Source organism: Balaenoptera physalus (genome assembly GCF_965194825.1).
Source record: "Balaenoptera physalus genome assembly, chromosome: 3".
NCBI classification, from domain to species: domain Eukaryota; kingdom Metazoa; phylum Chordata; class Mammalia; order Artiodactyla; family Balaenopteridae; genus Balaenoptera; species Balaenoptera physalus.
Genome location: NC_138890.1, coordinates 113,315,499 through 113,342,763, shown reverse-complemented (window position 1 = coordinate 113,342,763; position 27,265 = coordinate 113,315,499). Strand labels below are relative to the sequence as shown.

At 43.0% G+C, this 27,265-nt stretch overlaps 1 protein-coding gene across 5 annotated transcripts in view; it reads left to right on the top strand.

Moving 5' to 3' along the window:
* The window catches only part of RASGRF2 (Ras protein specific guanine nucleotide releasing factor 2), a gene marked incomplete at its 5' end in the record, with an annotated part of 237,048 nt that overhangs the window by 167,553 nt on the left and 42,230 nt on the right, over nucleotides 1-27,265 (top strand). For all 5 annotated transcript variants that reach the window (XM_082458029.1, XM_082458028.1, XM_082458030.1 and 2 more), the window contains one exon: nucleotides 13,162-13,268. In XM_082458029.1, coding sequence (XP_082314155.1) covers nucleotides 13,162-13,268 — 107 coding nt within the window. The remainder of the gene's footprint in view (nucleotides 1-13,161; nucleotides 13,269-27,265) is intronic.

Here is a 27,265-nt window from a genome sequence, read left to right as displayed (position 1 = left end):
TCCGTGGAGACTAAGGTGCTAGAGGAAAGATGGGGCAAGGAGCGGGGGCAGGTAATTGATGATGCCAGGAAAGCGAGGGTGTCAGACACGTGGTGGGGAGACCTGAGCTTTATCCAAGGAGGCCCTGAGGAAGGGACTTTAGGGGCATCTAGATAAACTCCGCATGACACCAAAGAGGAAACTGAGACCCTGAGAGACAAAGGGACTTTTCCAAGGCCACTCAATAAGATAAGGTAAAAATCCCCAGTCTGTTATTTCTTCTATCACATTTGCTGCTCTCTCCTGGGAGGAAAGAAGAGAGTGGGGATGGAGTGGCAGAGAGATTTTGAAGAGGGGAGCTCGGTGTCTCCTGATGTCCCTGCAGTCTTCAAGTCACAGGTGGCGAGGCGTGCTGAGGGTGAAGGAATTGGACCATCCCGGCAGCGTGTGCTTAGCGTCTTGCCATACTGCGTCGTTATCAGCATTGTGAGTTGTTTGACGTTGCCCTCGGCAGCTAAGGTGATGGATCTGAAGTTGTTGGCCTAAGGGACCAGGGTTGAATCATCCGTCCGTCAGCACTGTTAAACTAATTCACTGGAGTAGAATTATACAGCAAGCTGCTCAGAGTCTGTCTGAAATCCTGGGAGAGGTCTGTAAACTGCACACTTCAGTACACAATTGGATGGCAGTGATACTCTCCCCGCTGCGCTTTCTGTAAGTTTCAAAGCACGCACAGAATTTTAAATGAAAGGCCACAGAGCGGCTTCAGGCTTGAAAGCCTGCATTCTGCCCCTCTGCCTCTCTGTGGCCGCCTCTGGGAGAAGCCCGCCTGGCAAGTTCTGATGGTGTGATCAAAGGCGTGGAGCCTGGAGCAACCAGGACCTTAACTGAACATTGACAGAATCAGATGGACTTGGTATTCACATAGAGTGGAGCTGCTCTTTTGAGAGGCCTGCAAAATTGTGCTGCCTGGACTCACCTTTTGTCTTCAGATCTCAAATGGGTGTTCTGTGCTGCCAGGCAATCCTAGTAAAGTCACTTTCCTACACGCCAGGATTTCTAGTCCTCTCCTGTCTTCACATCTCCACCTTCCTCTCCATATTCGCTGAGGAGCTTCTCTCCTACTGTTTGCACAGTGAAAACAGGAAGGATGACCTCTCTCCTCCACTAGTTTCACCAGCCCACTGCGCTTGGACTCATCCTCTGGCTTCTCCCAGTGGTTCTGGAAGAATCATCCCTGCCCTGCTGTTGGGTCCACCCCTCCCTTTCCACATGCTCGGGAAGTGTTCTCACGCAGTTACCACCCTTTCCTCCCTCATCCTCAGTTCCCCCTCTACCCAATCATCCCCATCAGCATGCCACCGTGTCCTTATATCACCCATTTTACCAGCTCCTGTTCCATTTCGCTGCTTGTTTTCAAAGCAAAATGTCTTGAACGAGTGAGCCATACTTAATGTCTCTACTTCATCACCTCCATTTCCCCCCAACCTATCCTCTTGGACTTTCACTCTGAAATGACTCTTGTCTCCTGTGACCTACATCTTGCTGAAGCCAAAGCCCTCATGTTAGTCAGCCTCTCAGCAGCCTTTGGGGCAGCTGATCGCATCCTCCATGTTGAAACACTTGTCCTCTTTGTCCCCATGACACCACACGTGCCAGATTTTCCCTTCACCTTGCTCTTCTCCCCCTTTTGGTCTCACTTGCTGGCTCCTCTTATACAAAATCTCTACCGGTCGTGGGATCACAGGGCTGCATGTGGCCTTTTTTCCTGTCTACACTCTCTGCCTAAGTAAGCTCATGCAGCCTTATGATTCTAAGTACTATGTAAATGCTTGATAGTCTCCAATTTACGTTCCCAGTCTGAGCCTTTCTATCTGAGTTTCAGGTTGTTATGCCTAAGAGCCTCATGGATATTGCCACTTAGATGTCTGAAAGAGACATCTTTCAGGTTAAAAGCAAACTCTTGATTTTTCTCCCTAAAACCTACCCTTCCCCAATTTCAGGAAATGGCATCATCATCTAACCTAGCTGCTCAGGCCCCAAACAGTGGAACCATTCCTGATTCCTCTCTTTCCTTTAGACCTTGTTTTGGCTTCTTAGGGCTGCTGTAATAAATTACCACAAGTGGTTGGCTAAAAACAGCAGAAATGTGTTCTTTCATGGTTCTGGAGGCTAGAAATCTGAAATCAAGGTGGCAGCGGGGCTGTGTTCTCCAAAGGCATTGGAGAAGGAGTCCGCCTTGCCTCTGCCAACCTCTGGTGATTGCTGGCAGGCCTTGGTGTTCCCTGGCTTGTGGCCCCATAACTCTGTTCTTTACCTCTGTTGTCACAGGGCCTTCTTCCCTCTGGCGGTGGCAGTGTCCAGATCTCCTTCTTCTTATAACCATACCAGTCATTGGATTTAGGACCCTCCCTAACCCAGTTTGACATCTTAACTTGATTACTTCTGCAAAGACCCTGTTTCCAAATAAAATAACAACTGACATGTTCTGAGTGAACATGAATTTGGGGAAACACTGTTCACTTCAGTACAGACCTCCACATCCAGTCCATCAGCGAGTCTTAGCCCCTCCATCTCCAACAGTTCTTACCACTGCTGCCACAAGCTTTGTGCAAACCTGCATCACCTGGATTACAGCCTCATACCTGGTCTTTCCCACACCACTGTGGCCCCCTCCAGTCCACACTACCCAAGGCAGCCAGAGGAACCTGTTTAGAGTGTCAGTGAAATCATGATTCCCTTGCACAAAACACTCTGGCGGCTTCCCAATACCAGGGAACACAGTCCAGCTCTTTCACTTGGCTTGAAAGATGCCTGGTGATTTTGCCTGCCCTCCAGCTTCATCTCCTGTCTCCGGGCCCCATGTTCTCTGGGCCTCAGTCACACTGGGACACTTTCTGGCCCTCAGTCAAGCTGAGCTGTCTTGTGGCCTTTTCATTCACCGTTCTGCTTGAAACACTCTTCCCCCAGATCTTCATTTGACCATTTCCTATTCATTGTTCAAGTCCCAGCTCACCTGTCTCCATCCCCTCCTTAGAAAGGCCTTCCCAACCCAGCCTAGCAAATGTCCTCTCTCTCTCTCTCTCTCTCTGTGTCTCTGTGTGTGTGTGTCTCTCTCTCTCTGTCTCTGTGTGTCTCTCTGTCTGTGTCTCTGTGTGTGTGTGTCTCTCTCTCTCGAACGCACACACACACACACGCACACACACTAGCCTGTTTACCTTCCACATGGCTCTTCTTTTCAATATCTGAATTTACCTTATTCATTTGTATGTAGATAATAATACCACTGACATGATTTATTATTTATTATTTCTGTCTCCCCCAGTAGAACGTAAGTTCCTGTAAGCAGCTAATTAGTTTCCCTTTGTCCACCTCTGTACCCCAGTTCGTATGAAAGTGATTGGCACAAAGACAGTCAGTATTCTGTGTCTGGTAAAATGGGCTTTCTTTGTGTTTTGTGGCTCCCACCCTCCCTCCCAAGGTATGTTTCATTTTCTACTGGCAAAATTCAGTGCTTTTATACATTGAAACTTTTTGTGTACATTCCAATGTTAACAATTGAGGGGGAGAAAATGGCCTATTTTTATCCCCCCTCCCCAACCATCTCTAAAATTCTCTGCAGTGGCTTCTTCAGAATAGCTCAGCTAATTCTGTAGCCATCCCCGCTCTTTGCACACATAGGCACATGCTCCTTCACAACTGTTTACACGCTTTATACACACCTCCCGGGGTCAGGAACTATCACTCATTGTCCCATCCCTGTCCCTGTGGAAAAGCATTTCTAGATGTGTGTGTAGCATTCTGTAGAAAGAAATGTAGAAGGATTTGGAAAATTACTATTATTTTGGTTTGTGGGGAAATTTTGCCTAATGCAAGGATAGGAATATTGTTCCACATCAGACTGGTGAGCTGCTTCTTATCCAGAAGAGGTAGCAGATGCCCATCAGAGAATTCAGATAACGTACAGAAAAATCGTCCTCCTTTCTTTTTTCAGATAGTTGATTATAAAGTTGGGCAGAAAAAGAAATAATTGGGAAATTTAAAGTTTGTTCCTTTTGTTTTTTGGTGTTCTTTATGTTAACTATTTCTAGAGCATTTACTGTATTTTCAAAGGCCTGGGTAATACTGGTTTTACTGTCAAGAAACTCTGACCAAGAGTATTAGATTTCTTGGTTTCTTTTAATATATCGCCATATTTTAATTTTCAAACTGGTTCAAGTTATTGTCTCCCACAAACCTGTGTCCCCTCTCAGTTTCTAGCCTGTCTCTTTCCTTCTTGTCTCAGCAGTTTTCTTGAAAACTCATTTAAATTTGCTTATTCTGTGGCTTCACTTGTCTCCGACTCCTCAAAGGACCCCATTCTTCTTTGTCAGAAGTCACCGTTGCCCTCCATACTGGCTGTGTGTCCTTGTTGCATCTTTACACCAGCACAAAAGCTGATGGCAGCAATGGGAGGGCTGGAGCTTACATAGCGATAAACACGGGCAGCTAGCACTTCTTGTAAATAGGCATTCAGACAGGGTGTTTCAGTGGGAAGAGGCTGGATTTTAGAATCCAACGACCTCGCCATAAATCCTGGCTCTGCTCTTACCATCTGTGACCTTAGGTGGCTACTGGACTTCTCTGAGTCTCAGTTTCCTCATCTGTAAAAATGAGGAATATATTTTATACAATTGTGAGAATTAAAAGAAGTAACACCCAATGGTTCTCAATAAGTTTTGTTTTAAACTTAGTATATAATCATTTCTTCAAGAATCTAAACAGCACATATTTTTAAAAATCCATGAGAACAATTCAGCTGACAGTCTTAGTTACTGATTTTCTTGAAAGGTGAAAGCAAAGGGAAGATACTGATTTTGCCGTTCTTCATGTATTTTTTTTATCACAAATAATGATAGACCTGCTGAGCTTCTTTTCCTCATTCTACAAGGATGTGTTTTTTTTCATTATTACAGTTAATTGAACTTAGAGAAAAATCTCAGGTTAAACTGAGTAAGAAAAAGAACTTTACAACCCAAGGATAAGGACACACTTACAGAAAAATTGTTTTAAAACCCGCTATGCAAAATTTGTTCATTGCTTCATTAGTCCTTTCACATTTCTGGCCATGTGCTTTGAGTGGGCGCTTACCTCCTCATGACACACACACACACACACACACACACACACACACACACACACACACATCTCCCCGCCTTCTCTGACACCTCCCCCACCATTGCCGTAGTGATATGAGTTTGAGGAAGGGGGATGATGCAGTTTGGGTCAATGAAATGCAAAGATGTTTTGAAGGACTTCTAGGTTACAAATTTCTTTATCTTTAGTGGAAGGTACCAGAAAGAATGCCCTCTCATCCTCTGGATGGTGTGATATGAGGTTATAAGTCTAGCATGGCCTTACCCATTTTTGCTACCTGGAAATGAGAGCAGAATTAAAGCACTAAAGAGAAGTAGACATAGGCCAGGCTAACATGAGCCTCTGAATCAAACAGAATCTGAATCTAGAACTATCTCCAGATATATAAAATAGTAATTCCCTTTTTACTGTAAGCGAGTTTGAATTGGGTGTTCTGTCCCTTTGCAAACAAAAGGTTGCCAACTAAGAGTCCATTAAAATAGGAGTAATTGAATGCACCGGTAGATTACTATACCAAATTTCCTACCATATACAGACTAAAGTTCAGTTTCCATAATTGTAGCTATTCTAGATCATCTCTCAAGAATGAGTCTGGGGCTTCCCTGGTGGCGCAGTGGTTGAGAATCTGCCTGCCAATGCAGGGGACACGAGTTCGAGCCCTGGTCTGGGAAGATCCCACATGCCACGGAGCAACTGGGCCCGTGAGCCACAATTACTGAGCCTGTGCGTCTGGAGCCTGTGCTCCGCAACAAGAGAGGCCGCGATGGTGAGAGGCCCGCGCACCGCGATGAAGAGTGGCCCCCGCTTGCCGCAACTAGAGAAAGCCCTCTCACAGAAACAAAGACTCAACACAGTCATAAATAAATAAATAAATAAATAAATAAATAAAAGAACGTGAATTTCTTTAAAAAAAAAAAAAAGAATGAGTCTGTTAGTTTATAGACTCAGTGAATACTGTTATCACAATGTTCAGCACAGTGTACGTGCAAATCTGCTTGTCTGCATTAGCCTGTTTTTTTTTCAGTTTACTAGCTAATAAAACCTCTTCATATCTAGGAAAATATTCTAGACTTGGTTCAGTGGACAATACGGAGACATTAGAAGTACTTGGTGCTGGAGCAGTAACAAATTAGAGGGATATTTGAGATTACTCTTGAAGAGACAGCACCGTGCTCATTTGCAGGGTTTTGAATTACACGTTTTTGGTGTTTTACTTGTTTGGAGGCTATCTTCTCCCCATTTAAAGAGCCAGCTCCGTGAGAGCAGGGACCACATCTCTTGTTCACCCAATACCTACAGAGAACCTGGAACATAGGTTGACAGATGCTACCAAAAATTAACAGTATTTGTTGACCTAATGGGAAAAAGCAAGGAGAGACAGAGAGGCATGAGGTTTCCCACCTGAGAAGTGGAAACCATCGTTGTTCCATTAAGTCAACAGGAAAGGTAGGGTGGGGAGGCGCTTGAGAGCAAAAAGAATAAATTTGATTTTGGGATATGTTTTTTATGAGAGAAGAATGTGTCATTAATATGGAAATATCTTGTAAGAAGCATTTCTTACAAGGAATGAGGGATTTGGGGAAACGGTGGAACTGGAGGTGTCAAGTTGGAACATGTAGAAAAGCCTGTGGGAGAGAATCATGTCCCCGAGGGAGGGAGAACTGGATGGAGTCAGCTCAAGAACAGACCAGAAACCAAGGAATGAGGCAGAGGTGGACAACCTGGAGGATTGGGTGGAGAATGGGAAGAGTGTTTAGTGACAGAAACAAAGGGGGGACCATAAGAGGATGAGCATCCTCTGCTTGTTCCTTCAGACATGTTTCAGAGTAAGCAACGGACTTCGTTATCCAGAATTTCTGGGAAATTAATGCAGGTGGTTTAAACATAGTGCTAATAATCAGATTGTCTGTATTAGTCACTTTCAAACTGTTTTATTGCAACCCACTCTCATACATTTTACATTTTGACCCAGGATAAACACACACACACACACACACACACACACACACAAATGGTACAAAATTTTCTCTAAAGAATACTCACTCTCACTATGTACAGTCTACTCAGTTTTCATCTATTTCATTGTTTAAATGCTGATAACAACCCACTAAACTGATCTCACTGCCCATTAATAGATCATGACTGGAAGTTTTAAAAGCCCTGGTTTATATAATGGTCACATAGGAAATGTAATGAATTTGTGGAAACAGTACACTTTGAGAAAATTTAAATTCCAGTTAGATAAATAAAAGTTTTCATTTAAAATCCATTACCGTATAAAACTCTATAATGGTGCTATGTTCTTATCGCTCTTCAAAATTTAGAAAAGAGAATTAAGAGGACAGCAAGTACTTTCTCAAAATAGTCAAATAGCATCTTCTCTTGTAGCTTTAATAATATTTACCAACTTGCAAGTAAAACTTAAAGTCTAAACTTTGTATCCAGGCTATGAGGTATAATTTAAAGCACTCTGGCTTTGGAAATGGACAGACCTGGGCTCAAGTCCTGGTTCTGCCACTTATTAACTCTGTGACCTTTGTCAGGTTTCTTAACCTCTCTGATTTCCTGTTTATTTGTCTGTCAATGGGGAAAACAACATTTACCCTACTTTGTTGCTGTTGTTGTTGAAGAAGCCACATTACTCATGGTCCTATATTTGGTACTTGGTGGGCATGCAATAAATGCCAATTGTTATTATTTCAAGGGTTAAAATATAGACCACTTGTTAAGCTCTTAGCACAATGCCTGGCACAAAGAAACAATAAATATGAACGATTTTTCCATGCCAACAACCAGAGTAGAAATACAGTTGTAATCCAATACAGAAATGTACAAACCAATTATATGATTTTGTACTGCACATGATTTTTAAAGAAAGATATCTACTGGACAAAGTAAAGCACATGGATAACATTGATGTTATTGGAGAGATTGAGTCCCATTTGTATATTGTAAAAAATTATTCATCACTGTTGTGGCATTTTTCTTAATTGCCTCACTGATATAGTCATTAACGTGATCTCAATGCATTCAATAAGCCTAAATTTATTAAGACCTACAATGCCAGGTACTGGGGATAAAATTATTCACAATAAGAAACAGGTTCTAGAAGCGTGGTTAAAGTAACCAATAGTTAGCATTTACTTTTCCTTCCAGGCAGCCCATCACCATGGACCACTGACATCAATATTATCTCTGTGCTTTTTGGCTCTTCCTGATTGTACTCTAACTTTCCTCACCAAGTCAGAGGATGGCCTAAAGATGCTTTGTTGGCATTAACAACAACTCCATGGTCCACTTCTTGGCGATCTACTTTAGATGTTAAAATACCTTCCCATGTTCAAGAATTCCTTGTCTTTGACAGTTTGTCCTCAGCTCTAACTGGACAAGCCCATAATCCACCTACATGTAGTCTTATTTCCATCTCACCATTATTTTACTTGCCTCTTACAAAGTAGGCAGTGAAGTTAGCTAAGTATCACATCATTTGAAGTATAAAATGAAAAATTTCCTCCTTTTCTCTATTTTAAAATTTCCTTGCCTCCCTCCCCACTACTTTATTGTATGTCCTGCTTGTGATAGATTTCAAATACATAGTCATCATAGCAATATGGTGGGAAAATGCCCTTAATTCAGATACATAGCATCTGCAGACACTTTCAAATAGTTTTCATTGGGAGTGCTGCAATTTTTGTTAAGAAAAATAACTGCTGAGTGCCTGTGTGCAAAGCTGAAGGGCCTACAAAGATGCCTGAGATAAAATCCCTTCACCAGGGAGTGTATAGTTCAATCAGAGAGATGTTGCATCTACCAATTGCTATAAGGGAGAGAATGACTCACAAGGTGTCTGGGGGAAGGACCATAAAGTTGAATCTCATTCTTAAATTCACACATACGGTGATTTGGTTCTTATCACTTTTCCAGATGGCTTTTTAACCCAGATTAGCTTGTTTGACCAGTGCCTACAACTGAAAAAAAGACATGCATAAATTGGAAAGGCAGGAATCTCGGGGTGACAGTATTCCAGATGTGTGATGTTAGTAAAACAAACTCTCCTGGTGTCTGTGGAGTTTGGTTGTGCTGTGACACTTTGCTCTTCCAAAAAATGGCATAAGAACTTCTTGGGGGTAGATCCATTATTTTATGACAGAATGCCTTCTACATGGATATTGCCACCAATTCGCTATGTGGTTCATGTTTAAATTCAGAAATAAATATTGCCCAAGCAGCCCCCAGCTTAGATGGTGGTTTGCAATAAGGAGGAAATCTGACAAGTTGCAGAAAATTGTTGCTCTCATCACAGAGCTTTAAAATCTGTGAAAAATGGGAATCTTTTTCACTGCTTGATCAACAGATGGAGGTCTTTGATCTTAGAAATACTCTGTCAATTCTATTTAAACCACCAATTTAGAAATTCCCTAAACCAGATACATAAACTATCTATCTGAGGGGCATACCTGTAGTAAATCCTGATAGATCAAGTTTTATAAACGGGGCTGCTGCCCAGTCATTAACTGAAGTTGCCTTAACTGTGCTCTCATGTGCTCAGCTGATACGGATGGTCTTGCTGTAATATAGCACGTGGGGCCACGCTCCCAATCAGACAGCCAGTCTCCCCTCTTTCCTGTTTTCTACCTCTTTACTTTTTTATTTTTTTTAACATCTATATTGGAGTATAATTGCTTTACAGTGTTGTTAGTTTCTGCTGTATAACAAAGTGAATCAGCTATACGTATACATACATCCCCATATCTCCTCCCTCTTGTGTCTCCCTCCCACCCTCCCTATCCCACCCCTCTAGGTGGTCACAAAGCACCGAGCTGATCTCCCTGCGCTATGCGGCTGCTTCCCACTAGCTATCTATTTTACATTTGGTAGTGTGTGTATGTCAATGCCACTCGCTCACTTCGTCCCAGCTTACCCTTCCCCCTCCCCGTGTCCTCAAGTCCATTCTCTACGTCTGCGTTCTTTATTCCTGTCCTGCCCCTAGGTTCTTCAGAACCATTTTTTTTTTTTTTTTTTACATTCCATTTATATGTGTTTGTTTTCTACCTCTTTAGCTCTTTGTACTGCATTTGGGTAATTTTCTCAGATCTATTTTTCAGATCTCTTTACAGTTTACTCTTTCTTTATTCAACTGGGTCTAACCTGTATTTATTTATAATATCTATCCACGTTTTAAATTTCAACTTGTCTATTTGTCAGCAGTAATTGAAAGAATAATTCCATTAATTTGAAGACATTTTATGTGGTTCTTGTAAAATTTGACTTGAAATATTTTAAATTCTTTTCACATGTTTTCAGTTCCTACTTTTATATCTTTAGACTTTATAAACATCCTAATTTTAGGATATTTGAACTAGAACTATTGCATAGTTCTAGTTTCTGAAATTCTTGGTGGTGGAGGGGGGGTGAGGTGGGGAGCTCCTGATCCCTGTGTCTACAGACCCGTGTTCATGGTGGATGGCTTGTGTGTTTTGTACTTTGGGATTGTGAGGTTTTCTTCAGAGGCCTTTCTTGTTGGTCATCCAGTATAGGCTGAGGGCGAGCGTTTGTCCCTCCGGAGAGGTTTTGTGTGTGCTTTTGTCAGGGCCTCCAGAGTTATCCCTGGCTGGGGCCAGCCAGTAGTGGTTCAATCTGGGCTTCAAACCTACATGAGGTGCTCCTGTGGTTATCAGTTCTCAGGGAGCCTTTGTTTCACCCTCACTGAGATCCAGGCTAAGACAGTCAAGTTTCTTAACTGTCTCCTTTTGCAGGTTGGAGAATTTCTTTTCCTAATCCTCTCTTGGGCAGAGGGGATGGTCTTTCGAGAGTTCCAACTTTATGTGGGAGTCTCAGTTCTAATTCTGTCACTCACACTTCCTGGGCCTTCGTCTCCTGAATCACGTGGATTTACAATCCACGTCTCCTGTTACCAAGACTGGTAAACTGCTCTCCTCTTAAGGCAGACAGCAATAATTCAGAGGCTTAGTTCTGGTTTTCAGATCTCTCTGTGTGTTTGACCCTGGAAAATTCCTTATTTTCTTGAGAACTCAGCTATGCATTTAAAAAGATATTTATTATATTTTACCCAGAATTTCTAAGCTTCTAATAGCAAAAGATTTTTTCAAGATATCTAGTCTGCCAAGAGCACATCATCGTCCTCTGACAGTGTCTGCTAGTGGGTGGAAGATGCCTGTCTACCGTCAAAGAGGAGTATGGAGAAGGGGTCCCTGCCCTTTAGAAGCTCATGGACTTTTTCGTCTAACTCATTCATGGGTTCTGATGACTGTTCGTTCAGTCTTTCACTGAATCATCCTTACATTTGTAGCATATTCAAATAAATAGTTAGTTCCTACTATCCAAGCTTTTGTTCATTCATTCAGCAAATATATATTGTGTCCAGCATCTGCTACATGCCGCATATGTGCTCACGCTCAGCAAAAACATATCTGATCCTTATCTTCATGGAGGACACAAATCATCACATAAATAAATGTAAAATTGCAAATGTAGCAAGTGTCAGAAAGTAAACGTGCATGTTGCTGTGAGATGTGTGATGGGGGATTTACCCAGCTCAAGCCAGGAAGGGCTCATTTGGGGAAGTGAAATAAGAGTGGCTTTCACTGAGTGAAAGACGGTATATGCAAAGGTGCTGGGGTGAGGATGAGGGGCTGAAAGAAGGGTGGTTAAATGGAAGAGGAAATAGTGAGAAGAATATGGTCTCAGAAAAGGCTGAGAGGGAGCTAAGAGCCAAACCATGGACAACGTTGTAGGCTGTGTTAAGGAGTTTTGTATTTATCCTGAGTCATTGAAGGGCTTTAAACAGGGGAATGACACATCTAATTTGCCCTTTGGAAGATCTTTCTGACTTCAGAAAAGAGAACAGATTTGAGGAGGCAGGAGTGACAATGAAACTAGTTAGGAGGCTATTGTCAGTGGACCAGATGATAATTGCTGGAGCTCGATGCCAGTTTTGGCTTTGTGGATATGATGACATGGACAGATTTGAGATTTATTTTGCAAGTAAAGTTATCAGGGAGAAGAAGAGAGATGGTCTAAGAACAATTCCAAAGTTTCAGGCTTATGTAACTGGAAGGCTGATGGTGTTCCTTTACTGAGATGGGGAACATTGGAAAAGGACAAGGTTTGGTGGAAAGGCCATCGGTTTTTCTTTTGCACATACTGAGTTTGAGTTTTTTGAAACATCTAAGAGGAAAATATCAAGAGGCAGTTGGATATATGGGTCTAGAGTTCGGAGAAGAAATCTTGGGACATAAATATGTGAGTAATTTTTTATAGGTGATCATTAGATGAGATTTCCTATGGAGAGATGATAGATATCCCTTGAGTATAGAGACAGGGAGGTTATTGGTGACTTTAATAAGCTCCCACTGTTTTCTCAAGTGCCATTCTAAATGCTTAACATGCACTAACTTAATCTCCAAACAAGTCTCTGAGGTTGGTACACTTATCCCATGCAGGACATGAGGAAACTGGTCACCAAAGAGGAGCCATAACTTACGTAGTAGGAGAACAGGAATTTGAACCCAGACAGTCTGGCTGTGGAGTTCATGTTCTTAACCACTGTGCTATACTGCTTCTCAATACATGGGTGCACGAGAAAGTATTTGTATCATCTGTGAGCCAAGGCTCATCCATCTACAGATATTGAAAATGTTTGTGGTTATATAATGCCTTTGGAGCAAAAGTATAAACTAATGTTGATTCAAACACTTTGTTAAAACTCCTTCTTGGCTTTATATTATATAACAAGACAGGCACACATGGAAGTGTCACTAGACCGGCTTTAGCTTCAATCAGTGGCCTTTAACAAATATGTGCACATTATTCATTTAATTGCACCTGTAACTATGTGGTGGCCTCGCTGCTGAGGGTATAGTAGGTAAGTAAGCAGAACCCACAGCAGTCTGAAGCCACTTGCTCCTCTGCCAAGATGTGTCATTTGTGAGTTTCATTAACCAATGTCCCAAAATAAGTGACCTTTTCCAGGTCCCTGGGGAGTGGCTTTAACTACAACATGTGTGTGTTTCTTTTCCTCCTAAGGATTTAACAACACCGAGAGAACATGTGACAAAGAGTTTATCATACGTAGAACAGCCACCAATCGCGTACTGAACGTCCTCCGTCACTGGGTCTCAAAGCACGCACAGGTAATTCAGTGGCCTCGGTAATGACTTTCAAGGATTTTTTTTTAAAACCAACTTTTTAAATCATTACAACGCCTTCTGATTCTTTGGAGTTGGAGTTTGAAACCTTGAAATTGGAACATAGGAAGGGAAGAAACTGGAGGGTGGGCATACAGATCAAAGCAAACTAATGTGTACTGCTAACATCTGCTGTTTCAGATCTACAAAGGGCACGACACAAGAGATCAAGCAGGGCTCCCCTCTTCCCTCATCTCTCAGGCAACAGCACCCACTGTGGGCACTAGAGCTGTGGCAGGGCCACTGTCCCCTGCCACCCGGGAGCACTGTTCACAGGGCCCTCTCTGTAAGTGGAGTTGGCTCAGCTGGGGTGGTACCTCCTGGAATTAAACGGCAGGTGCCCCTGGAAGTAAGCAGCATTCTGGTACCAGACACTCTGGTGTCTGGTCAGGGAGTGTTTTCTCAGCCCGATTCAGAAGATACTTTGCCTCATGCCCTTTGACGTTTTGGTTTCTAGTACAGTTGTCTCTTGAATGTGATGGTTAGGAGCACCAGCCCTCTGCGCAGTGGATAATTTGCATATAACTTATAGTTGGCCCTCTGTACCCATGGTCATGTGATATATGTTGTTCCTCCACGTCTGAGGATTCAACCAACTGCAGATTGTGCAGTACTGTAGAACTTACTATTGAAAAACATCCACATACAAGTGGACCCATGCAGTTCAAATCTGTGTTGTTCAAGAGTCTAATGTACTGTTTTTAAATTGCATCATGCTGACAGGACACCTGCTTGTTATCTATTTGTGCGTTTTCAGTGCAAGTTTATAGAATTTATATGGATTTCACCATCTCACAAAATGAAGCAAGGTCCCCCTTTGCTTCATTGATTCAAGGCATGAATTGTGCCAAACAATGCCCCCACTGCCAAATAAAGGGTGGGCCCTCCTGGACACTGGCTGGCTAGCACCCAGCAAGGAGAGTTTGAGGGAGAGAAGGGGGCCCTTCATGGCTCAGATCAGAACACGGGAAACATAAAATGTGAGTTAGCTAATGAGTAGAGAAAAAGAAAAAAATGCAAGGAATTCCCATGGCTCACTTCATTATATTTTCAGAGGTCTACCGCCTGGCCCTTGGTAATGAACGCTCATCAGAGAGAGTCACACGAGGGCCAGGCTTCTGAAACCCCTGTGGCAAGACAATTCACTAATTGGAACAAGTGGGATTTGGACCTCACCACCAGTTAGCCTGTGACAACTCTTAAATACTAATTAAAATAAAAACAAAGACAGCACATTAAATAAAGTATGTAAACATTTCATCTTACACGTCTTTAGTAAATAAAAATGGATCCTGTATGACCCAAATTCTGAGAACCATCCTTAGCTCATTGGAAATGTCTAGTCTCTCTTTTGCACAGTCTCAGTGAGCTGCTTTGAATCCCTTTTGCCTCATTGCAGATAAAACATGATAGTGATATTTCTCTTGCACTTGACCGTCCATCCCATCATCTCTGGGTTTTGACTCAGAGTCTTGACTTCTGATTCCTGGATCCGACAGTGGCTTAGAGATGCAGAGTAGCTTCGATAGACAAAACTGAGCAGATGCTAATTTGCTCTCTTCCCCAGTCACAGCTTGGCCCCTGCAAGTTCATGCCAAGACTCAAAGTCACAGCCCAGGTTTCCCTGGCCCCAGCTCCCTCCTCTCCTCCACATCTTCCCTCAGGAGCTCTAACCCTGCTTCCCCATCAGCCTCACTTTCCTTTTATCAATCCCCAGTGCCCTCTTTTTCTTTTTCTTTTTTTTTTTTTTTTTTTTTTTTTTTTTATAAATTTATTTATTTATTTATTTATTTTTGGCTGTGTTGGGTCTTCGTTTCTGTGTGAGGGCTTTCTCTAGTTGCGGCGAGCGGGGGCCACTCTTCATCGCGGTGCGCGGGCCTCTCACTATCGTGGCCTCTCTTGTTGCGGAGCACAGACTCCAGACGCGCAGGCTCAGCAGTTGTGGCTCATGGGCTTAGTTGCTCCGCGGCATGTGGGATCTTCCCAGACCAGGGCTCGAACCCGTGTCCCCTGCATTGGCAGGCAGATTCTCAACCACTGCGCCACCAGGGAAGCCCTCTTTTTCTTTTTTTTATAAATTTATGTATTTATTTGTTTTTATTCTTGGCTGCGTTGGGTCTTCGTTTCTGTGCACGGGCTCCCTCCAGTTGCTGTAAGCAGGGGCCACTCCTCACCACGGTGCATGGGCCTCTCATCACGGTGGCCTCTGCAGTTGCGGCACGTGGGCTCAGTAGTTGTGGCTTGCAGGCTCAGTAGTTGTGGCCCATGGGCTTAGCTGCTCCGTGGCATGTGGGATCCTCCCGGATGAGGGCTTGAACCCGTGTCCCCTGCATTGGAAGACGGACTGTTAACCACTGCACCACCAGGGAAGTCCAGTGCCCTGTTTTTCAAATCTCAAACAGGGATCCCTCACAATTCACATATAACTCTTATAGTAGCTGGAAAAGTACCACAAGTCAAATTACAGTAGGCTGGGGTTATTTTACTTTTGGTAGAGAGAATTCATGATGGGAAGAGATTGGTGTGCTGAATCCGTCACTTATAATTAAGAGATTTAGAGCAAAATGTTATCGTCTGATTTGATAGCTACCTTGTACATGCATGTATACATGTGTGCATACAGGCAATATCAAGTTGAATAGCACCAAGCCCTTGGAGTAGAAAATGGATTGATGTGAAAGCAAGAATCTCTTTATTCAGATTGTCCTGGTGGCCTTTAGTTCTAATCCAAAAAGCCCCTAGGTGTTATCTTTTGTTCGGACAGTTCAGATACTTTGCAGCCTGTTACTTCAGATGTGCTCACACATGGGAAAGCACTTTGTAATCAATTCCAATTAGGGAACCACACTGGGAAGCCCAGCTTCCCAGACCCTTTCCACATCAGGGGGTACATCTCTACATGTGTGGATGGTACAAATTGCTCAGGCATCCAGTCTATTCTCCTGTCAGGATTACGGTATAAAATTTAGACCCCGATGTGCCAAAGGCAGTTCTTACCACTCACTCATTTGTCTTTTCTTACCTTCCCTGCACGAGTGAGTGGATTGCGGGGATCTGCGGTTAGCATTCGATGGTCCTGGCATAACTTCATCATGTGCACAGCCTGTCACCTTCCTCATTCAGCCGAGTTCTCCATCGTCCTCTGTGTAAGCGCGTGAGGTGCAGGGTGTTTCTGTAACATTTCTGCTTCTTGGCAGGTGCTTTAGGACTTTCTTTGCTGGTGTCAGTGTCCAGGTCTCCTTTCCTCCCTTTACTGATTTGCTTTAGGCTTGACTTGAGCCCAGGTCTGTCCATTCCAAAGCCAGAGTGCTTTAAATTACCATGGCCTGGATCCAAGGTTTAGACTTTAGGTTTTACTTGCCAGTTGGTAAACAATACTTACAAGAGAAGTTGCTATTTGACTATTTTGGGAAAGTAAGTGCTTTCCTTTTAATTCTCTCTTCTGAATTTTGTAGAGCAGTAAGGGCATAGCACCATTATAGAGTTTCATATGGTAATGGATTTTAAACAAAACCTTTATTTATCCAACTGACATTGCAAGTAAAATGTAATTAAATTCAATTTTAATTACATTTTATTTTAAATGTAATTACAATTAAAATGTACTCTTTCTCCAAATTCATTACGTTTCCTATGTGACCATTATAGAGACCAGACCAGTCATAATGTCTTAATGGAAAGAGGAATCAATTTAGTGGGTTGTTTCCAAGAGCAGGTCAAGGCAGGCTCTTGGTAATGGATTAGTAAACAGTTCCAGTGGACAGAGCTGGTTCAGCTCACGGTCCTAGAGGCCCCATTGTGTGCCCAGCATCTCCTCTCACCACTGTGGCACAGCCCCAGCCAGGTGAGTTAGAGGAGGTGGGAGTGTGTACCCTGACTTGAGGGACCCTAAGCAGGGTGACCACCACGGTGTTTAAAGGATTAACAGCACAGCTTGATGCCTTTATTCAGGTTTTTTTTTTTTTAACATCTTTATTGGAGTAGGATTGCTTTACAATGGTGTGTTAGTTTCTGCTTTATAACAAAGTGAATCAGTTATACATATACTTATGTTCCCATATCTCTTCCCTCTTGCATCTCCCTCTCTCCCACCCTCCCTATCCCACCCCTCTAGGTGGTCACAAAGCACCGAGCTGATCTCCCTGTGCTATGCGGCTGCTTCCCACTAGCTATCTATTTTACGTTTGGTAGTGTATATATGTCAGGTTTATCTAAAGGTCTCTACTCTTCCAAAGGCAACGTCCAGCTGTGAGATGAGACTGCTGGTCAGAAAACTTGGGCTATAATCTGACTCTGCCAGTTAACCCTCATCTTTGTTGTCTTTGGTTTTCACATCACACATGAAGGGCTGGGACAAGAGGGGTTTTGTTAACTGATTCATTCAGTACCAGTTGAGTCCATATAAGGAAGAATGTAGCATTATTGTGGCTACCTGAAGTAGTAGCTTTTTAAAAAATGAGTAGGGAGTTGTCCTCATTTCACAAAGCAGTGCAGCATGCTAACAATTGCATTTTTTCTCACATGGTAGACTAAGTAGGGACACCACTGCAATTTGTAGAAAACAGAAAAGCCACAGTGACACAAGATGTAAATTTGTCTCCAAATGATCTAGAAAATCGAGTCTTCTACAAAGTATTGGATATCATGCATTTATTTCTCATTTCTCATCAAAGGTAACTAATATCGGCAGATGCTACCCTGAACTTATTTCAGGAGAAATAAAGAGTTGCAGAAGTATGGGTGTTAGTTCTCCAGAGATATAAAATTTCCCTAGGATGTCTCCTTCAACTCTCCCCATCCCCCCAAAGGTAGTGCTAGAATGCCATTTCTTCTCCTGGAAACTTCTAGCCTTTTCTTTAGTATTTGGTAAGGCTAAAATGTTTCCTTTTTTTCCTGATTCTAAACATTTTCATCTGTGAACATACTCTGCCCTAATTGCTCCTCATTTTGTTGTGCTTTTTCACTCAGTTTTTTCCTTGCATGTTGAAAGTGCAGCCACAAGGCCGAGCTGAGTTTCTCCCGTATGCCCTGTCTATGGACCAGCAGGAGAAGCGGCAGCCCAGAGTCGGGGACGACCTGTGGTTTCCTTCCAGCTCCGCCACTGTATCTTCCCTGGGGCCCTGAGCTGGTCACTCAGTCTCTCTGGGCGCTCATTTCCTCCTCTAAAAAAGAGAACAACCATCCCTGTTTTACCTCACCTAAGGAAGTGGTGAGAATTAAAGGTGACGTTGGATTAAGAAGCATGAAGGACGTAAAGTACAGCATAGGTGCCTATGACTATACCCCTTCCAGCTGAGGCCAGGAGAGATACGCACTTCCTCTCCCTCCAGCCAGCCTGGAAGCTCCGTCCAGACAGGGATCTTTGTATCTCCTTTCATCGGCTCCGCAATGCTGAGTACATGGTAGAGGCCCAGTAATAGTGGTTGAGTTTATATTTTAATGTTGCTGTTGTTCATTCTCTCCAGGAAGTCATTTTCTAGCCTTTAAAGTTTCCAAAGTCAGCCAAGACAGAGAATACAACCACTAGTGGACCAGAAATCAGGGCTGCGTGTAGAGAGAATCTGAGTAAAGCGAGTGTTTTCACTAGGTGTCCACACCCTTCTTAAGGGTGTCCTGCCAGACAGCCTTACGTGTCAGTCACACAATTCCAAGGTGTCTGCATATTTCAGGACTGTAGAGCTTTTTAAAAAAATTTTTTTAATTGAAGTATAGTTGATGTACAATATTTTATAAGTTACAGGTGTACAGTATAGTGAGTCACAATTTTTAAAGGTTATACTCTATAGCTATTATAAAATATTGGCTGTATGCCCCATGTTGTACAATATATCCTTATAGCATATTTTATACACACTAGTTTGTACCTCTTAGCCCCTTACCCCTATATTGCCCCCCACCTCCTTCCCTCTCCCCACTGGTAACTACTGGGGTATTCTCTATATCTGTGAGTCTGCTTCTTTTGTGTTGTATTCATTAGTTGTTGTATTTTTTAGTTTCCACATATAAGTGATATCATACAGTATTTGTCTTTCTCTGTCTGACTTATTTCACTTAGTCTAATACACTCCAAGTCCATCCATGTTGCTACAAATGGCAAAATTTCATTCTTTTTTATGGCTAATATTCCATTGTGTGTGTGTGTGTGTGTGTGTGTGTGCATATTTCACATCTTCTTTATCCATTCATCTGTTGATGGACATTAAGTTGCTTCCATATCTTGGCAATTGCAAATAATGCCGCTATGAACATTGGGGTGCGTGTATATTTTTGAATTAGCGTTTCTGCTTGTGTCCTCTGTGCACAGCCAGGGAGGGACTTGGAGGCTGGCTATAAACAGCTCAGATCTACACTCGAGTCTCTGTGGAAGGTCTCGTTTGTTTAATCTATAGCAATTTTGATTTTCCTGAGTTGTCTTATTGATCAACTAATTCTGAAAAAAATACTCTGTCCACTTGTTTGTGGGATTTTACAGACCATGGAATGGCACTGATAAAGGAGCCTGCAGCTGTGTCCGCAGGTTACGACTTGCTTCATCAGACAAGGAGTACCATCTAAATGACAAGTGGCTGAGAATGAAACCGTCATTTATTTTCTTAATTGTAGGCTAGAGGGAATTAGCCTACATGTTTTAAAAGTGTAAGGTCAGACAGAAATGGCCTACTTACATAAAAATCTTCTTCCCAAAGGAGTTTATGGAGGGAATATTGTTACTCCCTTTTCAGTTTTCTCACCTCCTTCATTCATTTACTAATAAGAACTGAGCCCCAGAGTGTGCCATACACTGGGGTAGATGTGAGCATGAGCAAAATCCAGACATTGACGGAGTCGGGGTAGCAGACCTTACGTCTCCAGCAGAGTGGTCTCCAAAAATCCCACAAGTGCCACAAAAGGGGGAGCTAGCCACTGTCCCACCCACCACATCCAGTAGGAACCAGCCCAGGCTCCACCTGCTCCAGAACATCAGGTTACCTTCTTTCCCTGGAAGGTCAGAAGTGATAGCAAGAAAGCAGAGAGGAGGTTGTGGAGAGAGAAGAAGGGGACTCCCATGTGGGCTTCTAGGCTTGAGGCAGGCCAGGCAGAGGCAGGAGGGAAACGGCTTATTCTGGACTGAAATGGAACTTCGATTAATATATTGGATTGGACATTTTGATTGAAGAGATTGTTCTTGTAAGTAAAGCTTCTGGATGACTTTAGTGCCTGCCCTAAAGGGTGGGGAAGGATGGCCTACAGAGCAATTTAATGAGATCTATGAAAAATAGTACCGCCGCCTGATTATTTCATTATTGTTCATGGTACAGGAAGTGTAGGTCGCCTTGGCAAGAGTAATTTCACAGACTTTATCAAAATAACTCAACTCTTACGTTTCTAACTCACTTCAGTCCTCTTACCTTCATTGTATGATGGACCAAGAGAATATTTAGCTGCTGATGAAGAACTCCTTAGTTTATATGCTTTTTTTGCATTTTATTGAGATATTACATACTTCAAATAAAGGGCGCTGAACATGGGTATAACTCAATGACTTTTTACCTATGAACACACCTGTACAACTCCCACCCTGAGCAAGAAATGGAACATTTCTGGCACTAGAGAGGCCCCTCCCAGTCAAGTGTCCCTCTTCCTGGGCATTGCTCAGTTTTCTGTTACTTTTAGTATTGTTCTTACTGATATTATATACTTGTTATATATCAGGATTAAGCCCTTTATCTGCCAATTACATTCATTTTCCCCCAGTTCTTTTTTTTTTTTTTTAATAATTAATTAATTTATTTATGGCTGTGTTGGGTCTTCGTTTCTGTGCGAGGGCTTTCTCTAGTTGTGGCAAGCGGGGGCCACGCCTCATCGCGGTGCGCAGGCCTCTCACTATCGCGGTCTCTCTTGTTGCGGAGCACAGGCTCCAGACGCGCAGGCTCAGTAATTGTGGCTCACAGGCCCAGTTGCTCCATGGCATGTGGGATCTTTTCAGACCAGGGCTCGAACCCGTGTCCCCTGCATTGGCAGGCAGATTCTCAACCACTGCGCCACCAGGGAAGCCCCAGTTTGTTCTTTTTAAAAAAAAATTTTTATAGTTGATTTACAATGTTGTGTTAATTTCTGCTGTACAGCAAAGTGATTCAGTTATACATATATTGGGTTGGCCGTAAAGTTCATTTGGGTTTTTCTGTAACTTTTGGCCTACCCAATATATACATTCTTTTTTATATTCTTTTCCATTATGGTTTATCACAGGATATTAAATATACTTCCCTGTGCTATACAGTAGGACCTTGTTGTTTACCCATTCTATATATAATAGTTTGTATCTGCTAACCCCAAATTCCCAATCCATCCCTCTCCCACCTCCCCTCCCTCTTGGCAACCACAAATTTGTTCTCTATGTCTGTGAATCTGTTTCTGTTTTGTAGATAGGTTCATTTGTGTCACATTTTAGATTCTATGTATAAATGATATCATATGGTATTTGTCTTTCTCTTTCTGACTTACTTCATTTAGTATGATAATCTCTAGGTTCATCCATGTTGCTGCAAATGGCATTATTTCATTTTTTCTTATGGCTGAGTAATATTCCATTGTGTGTGTGTGTGTGTATATATATATATATACCACATCTTCTTCATTCATAAATGTCCATCATAAATGTCGATGGGCATTTAGGTTGCTTCCATGTCTTGGCTATTATGAATAGTACTTCTATTAACATAGGGGTGCATGTATCTTTTAGAATTATAATTTTGTCCAGGTATATGCCCAGGAGTGGGATTGCTGGATCATTCAGCAACTCTATTTTTAGTTTTTTGAGGAACCTCCATATTGTTTTCCACAGTGGCTGTACCAACTTACATTCCCACTAACAGTATAGGAGGGTTCCCTTTTCTCCCTCTCCAGCATTTATTATTTGTAGACTTTTCAATGATAGCCATTCTGACAGGTGTGAGGTGGCTACTACTCATTGTAGTTTTGATTTGCATTTCTCTAATAATTAGCGATTTTGAGCATCTTTTCATGTGTCTATTGACCATCTGTATGTCTTCTTTGGAGAAATGTCTATTTAGGTCTTCTTCCAGTTTTTTGATTGGGTTGTTTTTCTGTTGTTGAGTTGTATGAGCTGTTTGCATACTTTGGAAATTAAGCCCTTGTCAGTCGCATCATTTGCAAATATTTTCTACCAGTCCATAGGTTGTCTTTTCGTTTTGCTTATGGTTTCCTTTACTGTGCAAAATCTTGTAAGTTTGATTAGGTCCCATTTGTTTATTTTTGCTTTTATTTCTGTTACCTCCCCCAGTTTGTTCTTTTACTTTTAACATTGTGTATGATACTTTTAAAATTTATATTCATAAGGGTGTAAGTATGTATACATTTATAAGAGGGTTTTATATATACTTTATCATAGAAATATATATACACATATACACATACTCACACAGACCCTATTAGTCTTTTTATTAAAAAATATATTCTATAATGCTATTTGTATGCTACTGTCTATTAGCTGCATGGTAGGGTATAAACATAGGTCAACTTAAAAGGAGGCAGTTATGAGGTGACAGTGTCACTTTATAGTCATTCTTACTTGTATCCTTTACAAACTAGATTAACTACCATACGTGTATCAAGGAAAGGACAAAGAAAGGACAAACCTAGTAAATTTTTATCATCCGCAACTGATTGTCAGAATGAGAGAGTGCTTAGGGAAAACAACAGCTTTCAAAAATTCTAATATGAAGCCTATTGTATTTGAGTAGCCCAAAATAATCTTTTAAACGGAAAATAAATATTATTATATAACCTGAAAAAATATATTCTATAACACTTTCTGAACACAATTAACAAATAAATGTAGTTTGGGGTATCAGACAGGAATTAGCAGCCCTCACAGCCCCACTCCGTAGTCACTCAGAGCAGCAGAGGTGAAAGTTCTTATACGCCTCCAAAAATCCTAGTAGGAGCTGAACCCAGGCCGTCTGTCCATGTTCCATGGATCCCGAGCAGAGGGGCCTTCAGGATCTTGTTGGAAAAGCAGGACGATGTGGGTAAGAGCACAGGCCTCAGAGTCAAAGTTGCCTGGATTGAAACCCTGCCCTATCGTGCGTCAGCAAACTGCTTAGCTCCCCCAGGCCTCCCTTTCTTCTTCTATGACGTGGGGATGGTACTACTTACTCCTCCTCGTGACTGTGAGGGGTTACGGAAGGTAACTCCTGTGAGAGTAACTGTTCTAGATAGATCCTCAGAACGCTGCGGATGGCTGCTCTCGGTAGAGCCCTGTGAGGGTGCATCTGGGCTGAACCCAGGCTTTCAGACAAAATGCCATTACCCCTATCTGACCAGTGAAGCCGTTAGGTCTCAGGGAGGTTCGATCAGCACTGCCCAGTGAACTTTCTATAGCGGTGGAAATGTTCTACCTGCATAGCATCCAGAATAGTAGCCTCTGGCCCCGTGTGACCAGTGGCTACAGAATAACAAACACAGTTCCAGGCCACTCAGAAGTTCAGCAGTGAGCCAGACCCAGCTCTGACGTCTGGCTCAGAATTCTTTCCACGCTCCCCTGCAGTGCCCCGTTCCTTGGAAGCAGGAACCTGATGGGTGGTCCCCGCTATGGCCCCAGTGAGCCTGCTGAAGGGGGACACACCCATACTGGGCTTATGTAGACAAAAGCAAAACCTTTATGTAACATTGATGTTGGGGTTATAAATCTGACAGAGGAGATGATGGCTTTTTCCCAGTAAGGAAGCACATGAGCATCCTTAGGTTTGGTTTGGGCCTGCAGCCCCAGGCCAGCGGTACAGTGGGACCATGCCCTGTTGACTTACTGAGGCAGAAAAGTGGGTGCGGCTGTGATGGCCAGTGCTTAGTGTGTTCAAAGACCTCAGGGATCAGGGTGTCCTAAAATGGGAGTTTATCATTTCATCTCTTCTGTTTCTTATTTTGACAGATGACAGGGGGCCCTTTAAAATTTTTTAATTTGTTGACGTTGCTTAGTAAAACGCAAAATCCAGCCTCAGATTAAAGCACTAAGTTCAGATTTATCCTTTGCTGCAAATCTGAAACGGAGGTTGGACCAGGACAAGCACAGTACAGACTTTTGTTGTGGGCGGGAGAATGAAATGCATGAAAAAGAACCAGCTCCTGAACAGGCAGCTCCCATCGCCTCGACGGACAGCTCTCCGCCTGCTTCCGGCCCTGTCCTCTCCTCGGGCTCAGCCCCCTCCTTGTCTATACCCGCTCCTACGAGTCTGCCGTGGAGGACTTGCCCTGTCCGCATGCACTGCCCAGTGTCTGCTCCTGGGCCACAGATCTTCTTTCCACTCACAAGGCAGCCTTCAGAGTAGGGTTGCCTGATCTTGGAGCTTTCTCAGGAGAAAGAGTGCTTCCCTGTCCACAGTACTCTCTGCCACACGTGGGTGCTTCCTGACCTCACTCTCCTGAAGATGCCCAGGACTTTACAAACGCCCCGCTCCCGAATCCTCACCACAGCTGGATGAGATTTCCCCATGTCCACTCCCAGGGGAGATGTGCCCCTGGCACGAGCTGGGAGGAGGGGTGATGGGATTCCAGGCAAATGATCCCTGAGCCAGCCTGAGGTTTGAGATTGTCTTAGTTACAATATGGGACATACCATCTTTTACGGGAAATTGAAAACCTAACCCCCCACCTAGAAGGCAGTTTCCTCTCCGACGATGCATTCTGAATGACAGGCTCCCAGTGTTTTCAAAACATTCTTTAACAATACTGTATTGTTAAGCAGTTTTCAAATACTAAGTCCTTTACTCCTCACTCCAGCCTTTTGAGAGAGGGAAGGTATAATCCCAGCTTTGTAGATGGGGAAATTGAAGGCTGGAGATGAAACAGTTTGCCCAAGATGATGCAGGTGGCAAGTGGCAGAACCAGGTTTCGCACCCGGGCTGCTGGCTGCCCAGCTCAGGCTCCTAACCAACCATCTCACAGCCTCCCCATCTCACCGGCCAACGCTTGGGATGCAGACCGCTCAAAAGTGTAAAGTAAAAAGCCACTTCTGACTCAAAACAGTGAGCGTATCATATGTTAGCACTGACACTGCTTCCTCTAAGTCTTCTCTTAGAAAAGTTACTTTCGTCCTAGACTCTGTGTCACTTAGACAAAGGATTTGTATTTGCTAAAGGTTGATGTGGGGCAGAGCTCTTTCTCCCTTCCAGAAACCACTGCAGTGCCTCCTGCATTCAGACAGTGATTAACAGTCTCCGCCGGTCACTGGCCAGGGCAGGAGTTGGGGCTGGTGCTGTCCACGGTCACAGGTCAGAAAACCCCCGCTATTCTCCAGGCCTCGGGACCCCAGACCCCACTATCCCAGGTGGATTGGGATGCAGCCCCACCGCTCAGGGGCCCCTAAGTACAAGGAGGCTTCTGGGCCTTCCCCTGCCAGTGGGTTCTGGGGAGGGTGGTGCCGGGAACAAGAAGAGAGAATTCAGTCACAATGTGACATGCTGGCAGCTATGAAAAATTTATTTTTAATGATAAATTAGTCGTCTACTGCTTCGACCTTGCAAATGCTTTTATAAAAATCACCAAATGGGAATATAATCCGTGGGCCACATACCTTTTATATTAGTCTCGTCCTTATTAATTGGTCCCCATTTGCTTCTAGCTGGCCACACCGCCACCGTTGACCTCTGAATGCCTAAGCTATGAAATCTCAAACATCCACCAGGTACAAACCAGCGTTAGTTCACAAGCTCAGACTTCCCACGAAGGCAGCCAAAATGAAATAGGGAATGCTCTCTTTAGTTTAATTAGGACAGCAACTTAAAGTCCTTTTGGCTCCTCCTGATTTCCTGGACACATAGGCTGGTGCTTATTTTCACCTGTGTAGTATTTGATCCTGCTGGGTTTTGTTGTTGTTGTTTTTGACATTGTTCTCTCCTCCCCTCAGAATAGCATCACATTTCACTTTAATTTCTGGGTCAAAAAGGACTCACGTGAGCAGAGAAATCTGGAAACCTGAATTCTAGTCTGGATTCCAGTATGTGCTGCCTGTAAATTTGTAAAATTGGCCTAATGATCTGTACGGGGTTCTTCTGCAGAAAAGAATGATTTGTCAAATTGCTCTAGAAAATATAAAATATAAGAAGCTATTATCTGATAAATATGGGTTCTCTTTATTTTTTTTTTAAATCTTGAAGACAGATCCTAACCCTTTTTCTCTGGTCCAAGCAAACAACCAAGTAAGAAGATCCTAGTTCCTTGAACTGCGTACCAGAGCTTTTTCTTATCTTTTATGCATCCCTATTATTATCCTTTAAACTCTCCTTAAGCTTTCCATGCTTGTCTTTTAAAAAATGCTTGGCAAGACATTTACAACAGGATTTATTCAAGTCCGTGTGAAATAGAATTAAGAGTTTAAGAAACCCGTGTCTTAAATGGAACTTACTTTCAGTTTCCATTAGTTGCTGAGACAGAAATTTAGTTTTCCCTTTAGAACTAGTGGGATTCTTTAACCTTTTGCGGATGGAGTTTATTGACAGAGAAAATGCGGAGAAGCACACATGGGATTTTATGTACTTTGATAGCTTCTTATCTCGCCATAGGGGGTCCTCGTTTTTCCCAATGTGCGTTCTGCATGCTCATAATCACTCTTGGACCTTGGAAGCGTTTCTGGAGACCATGGCGTGCAGTCGAGTCCTCAGGACTAGCAACCCTCCATCACTTTAAGTCACCTTAGGACTCCGCTCCGTTAAGGAGCCCGCTTAACGTTGGTACATCAAATTGTTCATTCAGGTCTAAGGTGTTGTCTCACCTGCTGCCATTTCCTTTGTGTTTCTCTCCTCTCCACTCTGCTCCCAGTCTGTCACCAACCTGTGTTTCATCTCCTGGTGTAAAGTTTCTCTCTGGATGGATGTCAAAGGTTCTAATTCTACCACATTCCTATGACTCTGAGTCTCTTCTCTGTGGGGAAAACCTACCAGCTGTTT